The sequence below is a fragment of the Planococcus citri genome, chromosome 3 (genome assembly GCF_950023065.1).
Source record: "Planococcus citri chromosome 3, ihPlaCitr1.1, whole genome shotgun sequence".
NCBI lineage: Eukaryota > Metazoa > Arthropoda > Insecta > Hemiptera > Pseudococcidae > Planococcus > Planococcus citri.
Genome location: NC_088679.1, coordinates 17,449,670 through 17,464,082, shown reverse-complemented (window position 1 = coordinate 17,464,082; position 14,413 = coordinate 17,449,670). Strand labels below are relative to the sequence as shown.

General features: G+C 33.6%; 3 protein-coding genes across 6 annotated transcripts in view; 1 reads left to right on the top strand and 2 right to left on the bottom strand.

The window, feature by feature from the left end:
• Positions 1-5,740, bottom strand: part of Eip63E (cyclin dependent kinase Eip63E) — a 375,533-nt gene extending 369,793 nt beyond the window's left edge. The window contains exon 1 of the mRNA XM_065355991.1: positions 5,524-5,740. Coding sequence (XP_065212063.1) covers positions 5,524-5,572 — 49 coding nt within the window. The 5' untranslated portion in view covers positions 5,573-5,740. The remainder of the gene's footprint in view (positions 1-5,523) is intronic.
• Positions 5,741-10,776: 5,036 nt separating this feature from the next.
• LOC135840849 (alpha-ketoglutarate-dependent dioxygenase alkB homolog 7, mitochondrial) lies at positions 10,777-11,831 on the top strand. Its single transcript, XM_065357572.1, has one exon. It carries the CDS (start codon positions 10,936-10,938, stop codon positions 11,641-11,643), a length of 708 nt encoding a protein of 235 aa, XP_065213644.1. The 5' UTR covers positions 10,777-10,935; the 3' UTR covers positions 11,644-11,831.
• Positions 11,832-12,243: 412 nt separating this feature from the next.
• LOC135839787 (collagen alpha-1(XVIII) chain-like) overlaps positions 12,244-14,413 on the bottom strand; it is a 318,681-nt gene continuing 316,511 nt past the window's right edge. For all 4 annotated transcript variants that reach the window (XM_065355987.1, XM_065355989.1, XM_065355988.1 and 1 more), the window contains 3 exons: positions 14,152-14,346; positions 13,909-14,024; positions 12,244-13,774 (listed from right to left, as the gene is read on the bottom strand). In XM_065355987.1, the coding sequence (XP_065212059.1) occupies positions 13,453-13,774; positions 13,909-14,024; positions 14,152-14,346 (633 nt within the window). In that variant the 3' untranslated portion in view covers positions 12,244-13,452. The remainder of the gene's footprint in view (positions 13,775-13,908; positions 14,025-14,151; positions 14,347-14,413) is intronic.

The window sequence follows — 14,413 nt, the reverse complement described above, 5'->3', positions numbered from 1 at the left end:
CGAAATTCATTATGAAAACTAATTTCAATACGATACGAAGTCGACTGCAGGTGGATTTCAAGTCATTTTGGAGCCTACAGCGACTTCTTGAAAATTACTGGAGCCTCCAGTAGATTTTTGAAACTCAAAATTTTCCAAAATTTCATTAAATGGGTATGGAAAACCAAAATTCATTCCGCAAACTAATTTCAGTACGCCACGAAGTCGACTGCAGGTGGATTTCAAGTCGCTTTGGAGCCTCCAGCGACATTTTGAAAATTACTGGAGCCTCCAGTAATTTTTGAAACTTGAAATTTCCCAAAATTTTATCAAATGGAAAGCCGAAATTCATTCCGTAAACTAATTTCAATACGCTACGAAGTCGACTACTGGTGGGTTTAAAATTGTTTGGGAGCCTCCAGCGACTTTTTGAAAGGTTGTATGGCGTTTTTTGGAAAATTTAAATTTCCAAAAAGTAGCTGGAAGCTTCAAAACCATTTGAAACCACCATGCAGTCGACTTCATATTCTATTGAAATCACTTGCCAACTCCATTTGATAAAATGTTGTAGGAATTTCGTGTTTCAAGAATCTGGTGACTCCCATAATTTTCAAAAAAGTCGCTGAAGGCTCCAAAACAACTTGAAATCCACCTGCAGCCGACTTTATAGCGAATTGAAATTAGTTAGCAGAATGAATTTCGGCTTTTCACCTCCATTTGATAAAATTTCGGAAAATTTCAAGTTTCAAAAATCTACTGGAGACTCCAGAACTGCTCAAAACGGGTTGAAACAGTTTCCAATCGATTTGGCGTGTCAAAAATAGGGTATATCCCAAATTTTAGCTTTCTTGATCAATTTGGTAAAATTTACATTTTTTCCCTCATTTTTTGGCTTATTGTATATCAATTAGCATAAAGAGTTGTACTTGGGGTAATTTTTTCAATTTTTTTTAGCATTTACGCGATAGACACATACATCGCACCTCGGGAGTAATAAGGTCACATCTCAAAAAAAATTGATTTTGATGTTTTTACATTTTTGGGGTTTGTATGACCCCCCTCATCCAAAAATTACACTTTGAGTTGGGTACATTATCTAGATCTTGTAAAAAACGCAAATGGCCTGTTGTTTGGAGTTATAAGGGCACATCTCAAAAAACTCCACCTTTTTTGAGCAAATTTCGTACATACAAAGTGTTAACAAATAGTTTTATAATGGCACGACAGAGAAATATATTGAACGACAGCAAAGTTCAACGACGAAATAGGGTGTTTGCACGACAGCCTTAAATGCACGACGGCATAAGTGATTTGAACGACGAATTTAATAGGTTTTTGAACGACGACCAGTGTAACGACAGAGATATTCACTTTGCACGCCGAAAAAAAGGAATTCCCGACAACATAAGATAACCTGTGAATTTTACGAGACTATAGGTTGTTCAAGTATCGTATTGAATTGATTTAAAGTTTCAAAAATCTGCTGAAGGCTTCAGGAATTTTCAAAAAGTCGCTGGAGGCTCCGAAACGACTTGAAATTCGCCTGCAGTACTTCGTAGCGTATTGAAATTAGTTTTGAGAATAAATTTCAGCTTTACAACTCCAATTTCATGAAATTTTGTGGGAATTTCGAGTTTCAAAAATCTGCTGGAGGCTCCAGAACTGCTCAAAACGGGTTGAAACCGTTTCCAATCGATTTGGCATGTCGAAAATAGGGTATATCCCAAAGTTCAGCTTTCTTGGTCAATTTGGTATAATTTTGATTTTTTCCCCTCGTTTTTGGCCTAAATTGGATTTTCAAAAATTCACCAAAAATCGGAAAACGCACTTTAGCACTTGAAATTTTGACAGGTGATAAATTTTTGCATGATCTTTCGATCTACATTTGAGGAGTCGGCCTGCAAAGTGACCTAACTGCAAAAAATTGATTTCGAGATAAATGAGAAAAACGTGTCCTAGGAAAATGAAGTCACATTTTCGAAATCTGTTTTCGGGAATCGAAAGGGTCAACCCTCACTCACTTAATCACATTTTCGTTTCTGAAAAATATGAACACGGGTTCGCTACAGGATGCAACAAAAATGAAAAATGCTGCAGTTAGGTCACTTTGCAGGCCGCACATGCGTTTTTTTTGTTTTTTAGTGATATGTACGCAATTTTCTCCGGTTTTTCATTGCGTACGTTATTTTTTATGAAAGCAAAGATTTATTCATTCATTCAAGATTTTTTTATGTACAGGAAGCTGGGTAGCTAAAACTGGAGATGCGGCTTATTCTCAACTTACGATTTTACAATTTCGAATCACTCTGGAGCCTCCAGTGCGATTTTCGATGTCTCCAAAATTTTTGAATTTCTTCAGAAGGGGTTAAAATTAATTTTGATTTCAACAAACAGTACCGTATGAAACACATTTTCGGAAAATCGTAAAAATAAGGTCACTTTGCAGGCCATGCTTTTAATTTTATCATTTTCAAGGGGGGGGGGGGAAGGGGTGTTACGAGTGAAACTGGATGAAGGTGATATATTCCTTTTGTAGGGCATGTCCTAAACTATCAGATAGCGTTGCTATCTCTAAAATCATTTTTTTGCAGTTAGGTCACTTTGCAGGCCGACTCCTCATTTGTAAGGGTTGAAAAATTTCGTGCAAGTCCTATGTTGAAACGCAAGATCTGCAATTTCGGTTGACCTGTCAATCAAAATGGCCGCCATTTTGTAAGTAAGGCCAACTTTTTTTTGGGCAAGTTTGCTTTAAAATGTTCCTTAGGAAGTCCCCTTTAAGAAAAAAGTTGTCCCGGAGGATCAGCGGGGGGGGGGGTGCAATTACTCCTATTGTCATAAGTATGCCGGACTATTAGGGATGCACATTCGACTCAAACTTGTTGCTGTTCCAGAAAAGGCCAAAGCAATTCCTCTATGCCAAAAAACGTAAGAGAGGCCGGCCAAGTAAGGCTAAAGAAAGCGTTGCTGAAGCAGTGAAGAAGTAGGTAGATGAATGTATTTCGTCCCATAACATATTTACATGATCGATTAATTTTTATATTTAAGAAAGAAACACATGTTCGAGATTTCGTCGTTATTTTATACAAGAATGTCGTGCATTTTTTAAAAATCTGTCGTTGACTGCTGTCGGGCGACTTTTTAATTTCCGTCGCTGATTTTTTTATGTTGTCGTGCAATTTTTATATGGTCGCTGAATAAACTTATTTCGTCGTTCAACTTTTTTTTGGTCGTTCAATTCTTATGTGGCCGGGCATTATATTACTTCGTCGTGAAAACTACCTTTTTTCGTCGTTGAAACACCCTAAACTGTCGTGCCGATAAATCCCACCCATAGTTTTGATTGTTTTGAATGTTTGTCAGTTAGAAATAGTCACAAGGAGTGCATTTTTTATTGGTTTGTACCAAATGGAAAATTTTTTTTAAATTGATCACTTTTCAAAAAAATGAATTTGCACACATCATGAAATTTTAGTTTTTTGAGAAAAACTCAAAAACTAAGCACTCTAGAAAAAAACTAACGCCATTAAGTCGATTGGAAATTTAATTCTCTACAACTTTGTTATCATGAAATTTTTTTTGGACTCTTCCTTTCGCCTCCACATCAACTTTAATGAAAGGTTCTAACTCAAAATGTTTTCCAAACATTGAAATATTTCCTCTTTAAGATTTTATTTTTCAAAGTGTTCTTATGCTAAATGAACATACCAGATCTTTAAAATGAGGTGCTATTCATTCCTCACAATTAATTATAAGTTGATAAAAATAATGAATCAAGTTTTTAAAAAAAAGAAAATCACTCTCCTGTAAAATTTCACTTTTTTGAGATGTGACCTTATTACTCCCGAGGTGCGATATAATGTTTCAACTTTTTCGAATTATTTTTGGCACCCAAAAAGGTGCAACACTGTTTTTTTTTTACCAAATCTCCAAAAAACGGTTCTATAAGGACTCATAAACTTGCAGAAATTCCAAAATTGTCCCATTTTTAGTTGTCAAGTTGACTCATGCTGCTCGAACTTTACTTATACAATATCCTCATTTTCCTCAAAACTTTGAACATCTCTATCTCCCTCACAAATTGGAATGGACTTTGAGAACTGCTGTTTGTGCCATTGGTCATCTCTCATTGAAGACTCGAGGTCCATTCTTAGTCTATACTTCAAGTGCAAAAATACTCGTGAAATGATATAAATTGAACCTACACCAAAGCCGGATATTTAGAACACGAGAAAACAAACTACAACAACAATAGAGAAATTCTAAAAAAAAAATGGAATTGATAACGAAAGATGAACGCAATCCAGTAGATACATTGTTTTATTTTTTTATCATCTAATCTTTCATTTGCATGCAATGCACGCTTCGTATAACATCATAATAACATTTTTAACATTATGTCACACTACACCTCACTTCCAAAACTCATACCACCCACTCATGCTCCCTTCCTCTGGAACACAGAAGGAAATTCACCGGTACTTTTCCTTTCTCCGATTACATTTCACCGAGCAAATAAATCCGAAATAATTATTCGTTCAACAGACAGAGGGAATAAGTACACGTGAAAAAGAAGGGCAACTTGAAACAAAAAAGCTCGATGAAAAGGCTATGGTGTAGCTTTTAACGAGGAGCACACGAGTTGAGAAATGTTACGTAAGGTCTTGTTCGACTGCTGCAATACGAGCAGTGGGTAGGGTGGATTTCCATTGAAGAGTAAAAAAAAGGGGTTGCGAACCCTATTATGTATTCACACTATGCTAAGAGCCAAGTAAATAGATATCACCCGAATGTAAAAATCCTTTTGATAAGCGCCACCGTTTACCCATCTCTGCGAATTAAAAATCGGACTAGTAAGCTTTTGGAATAAAATTCGTAAAATATTTACACATGCGGAAAAGAGATATGCGAGATGGAAAAATATTATGTTATTTTATTTTATCAGAAACAAGTTTACAGTACACGAGCGAATTGACCCTGAAATAACTCAATGTTTGATGCAAAAAATTCTATTTAATGTGACTGGTTGATCATGATCATGATTTATATAAAAACGTTGAAAAATCCCCTCCTCTAGGAAAAAATTGACAAGCGTTCACGTTCGTTTAAACATATTTACATAGATAACGAATAAATCTAAATGAGACTAGAAATGATCAAATTTCAGTAAAATTTCATAAATGCCAGTTTCAGCAACATTTTTTCACGACCTGTTGAATACTAGGTATGATACTTATATGTATACTTTCACTGAAGAATAATTTCCTCGACTTAATTAACGAGATAATCACATGTCAATGAATTTGTCATCAAACACCACAAGATACTGTACGAAGAAAACCATAAATCGTCGATTAATTAGTGCTCGTATCAGTACACAGATGCATAACAAGTCATTAAAATTATTCTACAAATACCCAGACGGTGGGTAAAAATTGGCGCAATTTTAGCTCATGATAAACTAGGTGAAACTATGACTCAGGTAAGTACAGATTACGAAAAGTAATTAGCGATTGAAAAAAAATTACGAATGAAATTCAAACTCACCATCTTTCATAACATTCGAAGAACAACTTGTTTCACAATTCATCAGCATCGAACGTATTTGCAAAAAAAATTCGATTAGAATTTCGTAAGTTGGAGGGAAAACAACTCCATCGGTTACCGGAAACAAGCACAAACTTACCACTTTTCGCGAGCTTTTTTTGTAAACTACCACGATACCGACGCAAAGCACAAGTTGCAACTTACGAGAGTGTTTCAAACATAAACAAAAACAACTTTCAGCTTTTCGCGAGCAGCATTCGTAGTAAGCTGGAATGCCACGAAAGGTGGATGAAGGATTTGACGATGCCATCGGTGGCGTAGCAATGCCATGCTTTTTTGTTGTGTGAGTTTTTTACTTTTTTTTTTCAAAATATTCAGGGCCGAATTCATAGACGTTACTTAAGGGACACTTGGCTAAGTGGTGAATTTTGATTCAATTTTTCTCAAGAACAAATAAAAATTTTATATTTTTAAAATGATAAACCAACACTTCGGAGTCCAATCTCTCAATTTATTAAAAAACAAAATTTCAAAAATTCAATCAGGCCTGGAAAAATTGCTTTAAAATTCACCACTTAGCCAAGTGATCCCTAAGTAACGTCTATGAATACGGCCCTCAATATTGCGAATTTGCGATTGCGAATTATTTTTATTTTGAATTGAAATATTGAACTTTCATCTCTTTGCAATGAATGGAGCAATAATTACCATAAGTAAGTTGGTACTTGATACGTTTTCCATTTCATTCATTAATTTCAATAATTTTTCTGAAACGAGATCGAGAAAAATAGATCATTGACTTTTAGATACAATCTGAATCTTTATTCTTTTCCTTCGTTTCCCATTTTCTTTTACTTACCTAGGCTAATCTTTATCGTTCGGCTTCGCATTTCGGAATAATTTGGTTTGATTCAGATTGTATTTTTGTACCTACGATTAGATCTTCGTACCTACATTGAATTTGACTTTTGAGTTATTATTGAACAATCATTGAATCAAATATCAAATCAAACATCAAACAATTAGAAGTAGGTTAGGTAGTGATTTTGAATGGAATCCAATTTTACTGCAACAAATGAAATTTCAAAATACAAGTACATACTTACGAATACGATTAAGCGGATATATGAATCACATTACTGATTTCCCTAATTCCCTTTCGTTTCATATTATCATAAAATCCAATCTTACAGCAGCGTCAAAAACAGTTACCTCGAACTCTTGACTTGAGTAACCGATTGATTTTAAACAAAAACTGAAAAAAGCTGAAACTTTTATAAAACAACCTTTACCTAAAATCTAATAAAACCGACGTGAATTGAGATTTTCTTGCAAAAATTCACGACGAGTCGATGATTCAATCAATCGGTAGGCTTGCAATATTATTTTTATTTAATTATCAATTTTTTCCTCAAATAAGCAAGTAGGCTACGTACTCTCTCCTATGGTAATTTTTTGCGTGATTCTCAATTTTGTTTTCTGCTTGTTTTGTCGTTTACGTTTATGTTTGGAGGGTTTTAATTTACAGAACAGCAATTTCGTCAGAGAAACAAAAACAACTATGGAAAAATTCTACAGAAAATGAAATTGTCGACCCCGTACCGTACCTCATCATTCCTGTTTTTGTATTTGTTGTCGTTTTGCGTTAATTTCAAAAAAAAAAATCATTTTGGTCCATAACAGAATAAATAAAATGTGTTACTTACTTAAGAAATATCTTAAAATTGTAATATTAAATAAAATCTGTAAAAAAAAAGAAAAAAAAGGCCCAAATGGAGGAAAATTTTTGTTGCTTTACAAAATACAACTCTTTAAGAGGGAATTACGATTTTTTTTTTCTAAATTCTTTAGTTCACATTTTCATGGGTTTTTTGTTAGGTATTTTTTTTATGCAGAATTTCTCTGTGTATCCATTTTTTTTTTTTACGTACGTGAGTCGTGAATGTTCTAAGGGCCGAAAATTGCAGAAAATTGAACGCATACAGTATCATGTTGTATGATCTAATAAAGTGAAGATGCCTTAGGGCATTGGGGCTCTCTTTTTTAAAGTGAATTAATAGAAGAAAGCATGGTAAAAAAGTTTTTTTTTCCTTATGCAGTAATCATTATGCTTGGGGTGGGGCTGAGATATTTATTTTCTAAAAAATGTTAAAATATTCCTTATAAATATTTCCTAAAAAACGCGAAATATGTAAAAATATTCCCTAAAAAAGTAAAAACCAGATTAAGTACCTACCTATATTCAAAAAAATTCTCTAATAATATGGATATCATTTTGAAGGGAATTTTATCCTCTCTTTCATTTCGTACAATAACCATTTTTTTTTTTTTTTTTTTTTTTTTTGTTAAATTTCAATCACTGAAATTGAACTGAATGGCGTATGAGTCCTGATTTTCTATTCTTTCCATCAACATTAAAAAAAAAAAATTTCCAATATTTTTCAACAAAAAAAAATTGTTTTTCAATTCTGAAATTTTACTTGTTTTGTGAGTTTTTTTTTACAAAATATTCTCTAAAAACAGCGAAAATTGACGAATTTTACCAAAATATTCCCTAAGACTGCTCAAAATATGCTAAAATGTGCCTTTCATTTATACCCAAAATATGCCAAAATATTTGCCAACGTATTGGGCTCATTGGCTCAATCGACTCGAAATTTGATGAAACGTAAAACTACATAATTATGTTGGATATTTCACATCTAGTAGGTATATTACAAAAAAATACGTTATTAAATATTTTTCTCAGCCCTAATTAGGACATAATCAATTGGGATCAACAACATTTTTTCAAAAAAAAAATTTCAAAGTAAATTTTGAAATTTGAAACTCCGCAATAGAAAAAAGTGATTGAATTGAATTGAAGTCGGGGATCCAATAATTGAAAAATGCTCCTGTTTTTTTTTGTGATCCGGTTCCTCTACAACTTTTTATCGATTCTTCCTTACAATTTTCCAAAAAAAAAAAAGAAACAAAAACGACCCAACTCAGAAAATACTTCCAAAGATTTTGAAATTGAGCAGGTAAGTATTTTTGAAATTTTTGTACGTTTTGTCACTTATCACATTGATTTTTTGGATCCCAGTGGCAAAAAATGAATGATAACGGGGCCCTTGAATAATCTCGACCTTATGGGATCGTGAGACCCATTTGGGAGGTTCAGTGCCCCAAGTTTTTTAAAAAAAATGACGATGGTGATATTAAAAACTTGCTTCATTCAAGAATTTTTGTCCAAAAAATCAAAGTAGGTAGGTAGACAGGTTGATTGCATTTTGGGATACGAAGGACCTGAGGGGTGTGGTGGGGTAATTTAACCTTCTAAAAAATATTTTTGTAATTTTTGTACGTTTGTCATCGCATCGTAGTCATCGAGCTGTTAATTTGAAATCCCCTCCTCTCAGTCTTTTCTGACCTACCAATTTTCAAACTTTGAAAAAGTCAATAGGTAGTTGTCCAATCTTCAGTTTTTGATAGTCTATTTTGCATTATTTTTAAGATTTTAATAATGGAAATGGAAAATATTTCGATATTGGATTGACTACATAATTATGTACTTAGTTTAGTAGGTAGGTTAGGTTAGTTTGAGTTACCTTCAGAGTTCAGGTGCAAGAACGTAGAACGTCTACAAAGCTAGTTTCAACTTTCATTTAGGTACGTCTATAAAGTTAAACTCGAGTATTGCAATATAATGGAATTGATTGGGCAATTGCAAATTTTCAAAATTTAAATTTGAAACCTTGTTTTCAGTTTATTTAGTATCATCATTCATCAGTAATCAATCACTATTCAATCAAATCACAATCATGAATCAACAGTCAACACTAAATTTAATTTTGAATAAACAGATAACAGAACAGTAGACAGCTCAGCTACATCATGAAATCGAAAATGAAATCATCAGTTTTAAAAGCACAATTCAATCCAGAATGAAATGAAGTCTGCACGTCAAAAACCAAAATCAAAACCGTCAACCGTTCAGCATGAAGCTTTGAGTATAATAATATCTATAGTATACAGCTACAAGCAAAAAAAGTTCACCAGGCTCTCATTCGGCCCCCATTACACCTAGGAAGCTGATTTTTTTTTTAAAAGAAAGCCCTCGACGAGTACTTGATGCGAAAACTATAGCGAAGGCCCAATTTTGATTTTAAGGGCCTCAAATTTCGGAGAAAGGGGGTTAAAATCAACATAAAAAAATTTTGGAAATACACTTTCTTCCAAATTGCGTTTTAAACCGAATTCCAAAATTTGAACCGATTTGGTACCATAGGGGGCGAGATATGCCCCAAAAACCAATTTTTGGGCCCCCTCCTCTAAATTTATGAAAACTGAACCGATTTTGCTCATTTTTTTTTTCAAAATCTTCCTTACAATGCGTAGATATGTTATAAAATATTTTGAAATCAAAATATTTTAGTTTAAGTATGAAAAATTAAAAATCAAAATCGAATTATTTTGAACAATTTTAACTTTGAGCTTTCATTTTTTTCTTAGCCGAATATTTCCAATTTGCTAGGCATTTTATTTATCATCAAATAGTAAACAAAAAATCCAACTTCTCAGCCGAGTATTTCTCTTTTTAATTATTCATTTTGCTTAGTAAGTTGTAAGGAAACCATCGATATTACACTATGGATACGCAGCGTGTAGAGAGGCGGGTGGGAAATGCAGTGCTCACTGCTCACGAAGTTCACAGGGGAAAGGAGAGGTTATTGAGGCGCATCCGTTCGGCGCAAGTGATGCCCATCAAAACGTTTTGCAAGGGGGAAGAGGCGATCAACTTCAAATTTACGCGGATCTACGCGGCCACCAAATTTGTATTCAAAATCAAAATTAATCAATCAGATACTATGCGCAGAAAAAGAAAAAAGTCGCATCAATAACTAAATAAGCCCCTAAGCTTCGTTGTTGTTTATGGACGCGGGGTAAATGGACTTGCTGGGTAGCCATTTATTTAATGTAATATCGATGAAGGAAACGGACTTGGGGTCTACCTTGAAAAAACGAGTTCTGAGTGAGAAAAGGGAGAGGGAAGGGGGGTTTGGGGGCGCAGCCCCCAAGAGCGAGTTCCGAGGGCGAAGCCCGAGGAACGAGTACGGGGGTGAGGCCGCGAAGCGGCCAGGGGGCGGAGCCCCCTAGTATTATATACTCAAAGGCATGAAGTAGAACTAGTAAAAGTAAAAGTTTCCAAACTGACAATAGTGTTACCTTCAACTTTGTCTACGCGTAAATGAAATTCGCACAATAAACTAGTACTGGAAATGGGAAATTCGGCACTATTCAAACATCACCTTCTGTCCGTTATCACAATCCGCTTCTGTTATCACTTCTTCAAAAACACAACAAAATTGATTGAACGTTCAGAACTTTCTGAATTTTTCACGATCGCAGCTTTCGTTTTCATCGTAGAAAATGTTCAAAAATATCATTCTCAAGTTCACCATCAAAAAGTGTATCCCAATTCATCCACCTTTATCGTTAACCAAATACTCAACACAGTCCAACACAAGTAGTATATCTTCGAACATACCTTTTAATTACGATATTTCCGCAGAATCGCATCACTACACCGATGTTTTCCTACGTGACATGACCATCGTACCCGATTTCATCTCCGAGACCGAAGAAAACGCATTATTCGACGAAGCTCAAACAGATTTACGTAGTAAAAGATACGAATACGATCACTGGGACGATGCTATTATAGGATTTCGCGAACTCGAACGACTTCAATGGAACACTGAAAACCAGAAAATAATCGAAAGAGTAAGGAAATTCGCATTTCCTCCGAGTTGTGGTCTTATTCATCATGTTCATGTGTTGGATTTACACGAATCTGGGTACATTAAACCTCACGTCGATAGTGTGAAATTTTGTGGAAATACGATCGCCGGTATTAGTTTACTGTCTGATAGTATAATGCGTTTGATTATGGAAGAAAATAAGTCTATAAAGTTAGATGTACTGTTACCTCGTAGATCTTTGTATATAATGCGAGATGATGTAAGGTTCAAGTTTACTCATGAGATATTGAAAAAAGACGAATCTGTGTTTAAAGGTATGAAAATCGATAGAGGTAGACGAATTTCGATTATATGTCGCAATGAAGTTAGTAATTAGATTCAAATGTGTGAATTTCATTTCATATACAATTAAGAACTTGTATCGGTATTGTCTTTTTTATTTTTCACTATTGCATTTACGAATGTAATGTGTATCTAGTTATGTAAATAGTTTACCAACTGTGATAAAATATTGTTCTTTTTGATGTTCATTAATTATTAATACACCTTACGTTTGTTTTGTCGTTATATTTTTCATGACGTTTCATTTTACTTATGAGTAATATTAACCTTAGATGAGAGTATTTTTCTCAGGAATATTTATTCTTACTGCCTCAGTGATATTCAGTCTTTGTGTAGGCCAAGTCAACACCTTTGTTGGTAGCAGATTATGACTGAGGAGTTTCTTTGAATCAAATCTCAAATAATCTTGTGACCTGACTGAGTATTTAAGATATCCTAATGGATTTCAATAGCCAGTTTACCAAACAAAATTCATTTTTTTCACATCAAATGAATATTAAAAATGAATAATATTTTAAAATCGTTTTAAAGATCACAAATAGTTTAGAATTCATCGTAAAATTTTTCATTGTTTTCTTCTAAATTTTCGAAATAGGTATTCCATTCATCGATCTCCATCATCGAAACATAATCGTTCGTATAAAAAAACATATTTATTTCCATGCAATGGCGAAACAATGATATCATATCAATAATAAGCTAAAAAATATAGAAATTAGTTCATAAACTAAAATAACACTGATGAAAAATGAAAATAAACAAAATACACGCAATCATAAAATGATTCCAATCACTACGTAACTCTACTCGAAAATAAATAAAATGACTAGCCAAATTGAATATGTCAATTATGGATAAATCCATCTTAATTTATTACAAGTACAAAAATGATAAATTTATTTACAAAATATTTGGAATTAATTTTATAATATAAACAACAGTATAACAGGAAACCATAATTAATAATAGATCTATACTTATTTTACTGCAAATGCAAAATAATTTACAACAAAAATCACATTTTTAAAATAACAGAAACGAAATCTTAAATGCAATACGTTTCTTAATTAGTTTATTTTTACAACAAAATGCATATCTTATTAAAAATCAACATCTCCAACAAATTTATAACTTAATGATGGATTAGAAAAAATATTTTCTGAAATAGGAATAAACTAATATTTTGAAAACAACTTTAACATTGGCAAAATACAGTAATCGTTAAACTCTTTTGATTATGTATTTAATTTCAGATCAACTGTTGTGAAAAATTTCAAACACTTGGACGAGAATAGGAAAAATATAACTAAATACGTAGTTATCACGCAATTTTGTTAATAACACTGCTCACCACGTCTAAAAGTAAATAAAGGCCAAAAATGAATATATTTTAGACAACTTCGAGTCAAGTTTTTACTTTTTAGAAGCGTTTAAGAAAAAAAAAAACAACAACTCGAAAGAATTGACTCAATTACACGTTTGAATATATACTCGAAAGCAACAAACTAATTCTTAAACAAATAAAAAATGACTGTACATTTTAAAAACTTTCCAAATTGTATAAATCGATATGCAGTTGACTAGTTCGTTTTTGCTGAGCACAGATATTTTAAAAATTAAAGGAAGATATAATTGGATATGATTGAAGAGTAAACATTAAAAAATAAAAATAAAAAATGGCAACAAAACATCGAAAGGTATAATTTTGAGAAAAAGTAAATAAATAAGTCGTGATGAAAATGGTATGTCACAGGAATTTCAGTACAAGTTGAATGAATTATATAAGTTGATATCACAACCTGGGAAAAAAATTACTTCCATTCGAATGAATCCTCTTTCAACTTCATTCCAGCTCGTTCAAATTATCTATCAAGTGTTGGTACTCGTCAAAAGTCAACTCTGTCATCTCGTCGTCGATTTCGTGGCTAAAATATCCGTGCGAATTTCTTCTCCTTCTTCTTCTCGATTGCTGAGTTGTTACTTCGATGCATAAAACAGCGAATCGATTATTGCACGAGAATTCCTCTTGCGATAATAACTTATTTTTAAATAAGGTCGACGCCAATGCAACTTTATCGGTACTGCCGGTATTCCAAGCATCGCAATACGAATCCATCGCACGTTTACCATTCGTATACGCTCCATGCCAGATTATTTTCTGCGGCCTAAACAACACACACACAACGCAAGAATGGTGAAAAAATATGCACAAAAGAACCCACCTTCGCCGGTAATATTTTAATTCCGGGTTTTCATTTTTTTTCCACTATAACTTTACCACTACGACGACGAAGCTTACCAGCTTAAATCTGCGAAAATATTTTTACCGTTGAAACTATAAATACGAGGTGGTTGCGAGAAAACGCCGCCGTCTCCGTTGAAAAGAGATTTCCACGAATTAAACAGCACTTCTCCCTGGTAAATGAACAAAAAAACATCGGATTAATTATAAAATACTCGAGAATAGGTGAAATTCCTCGTCCTATATCGCCGAGTACTCGTAGCTGTATAAGGTGATTGGACGATTTTTAATTTAGCTCACCTTTAAATTCACAACAGGTAAATCCCTATCTTGATATCGAACTATTGAATCAATATTTTGTATCCTCGATGCTAAAAACGCTCTAAATGTGCCTTTTAAGCCGGCCTTTCGAGATTGCCTGTAGCACGAGTAATCGGCAGTTTGAACTCCGTGCATGTCTCCGGAATACGGCTCGTTCAGTGAGGCCAATCGAAGCTGTAATTCAACAGGAAAATAAGTATTAACGGTGGTGGTTTGATTTTTTTTTTCGTTCATTTGCTCG

Bases quoted from the DNA above. Each gene is read 5' to 3' on its own strand.
- LOC135840849 (XM_065357572.1), top strand. From the start codon at position 10,936: ATGTTCAAAAATATCATTCTCAAGTTCACCATCAAAAAGTGTATCCCA.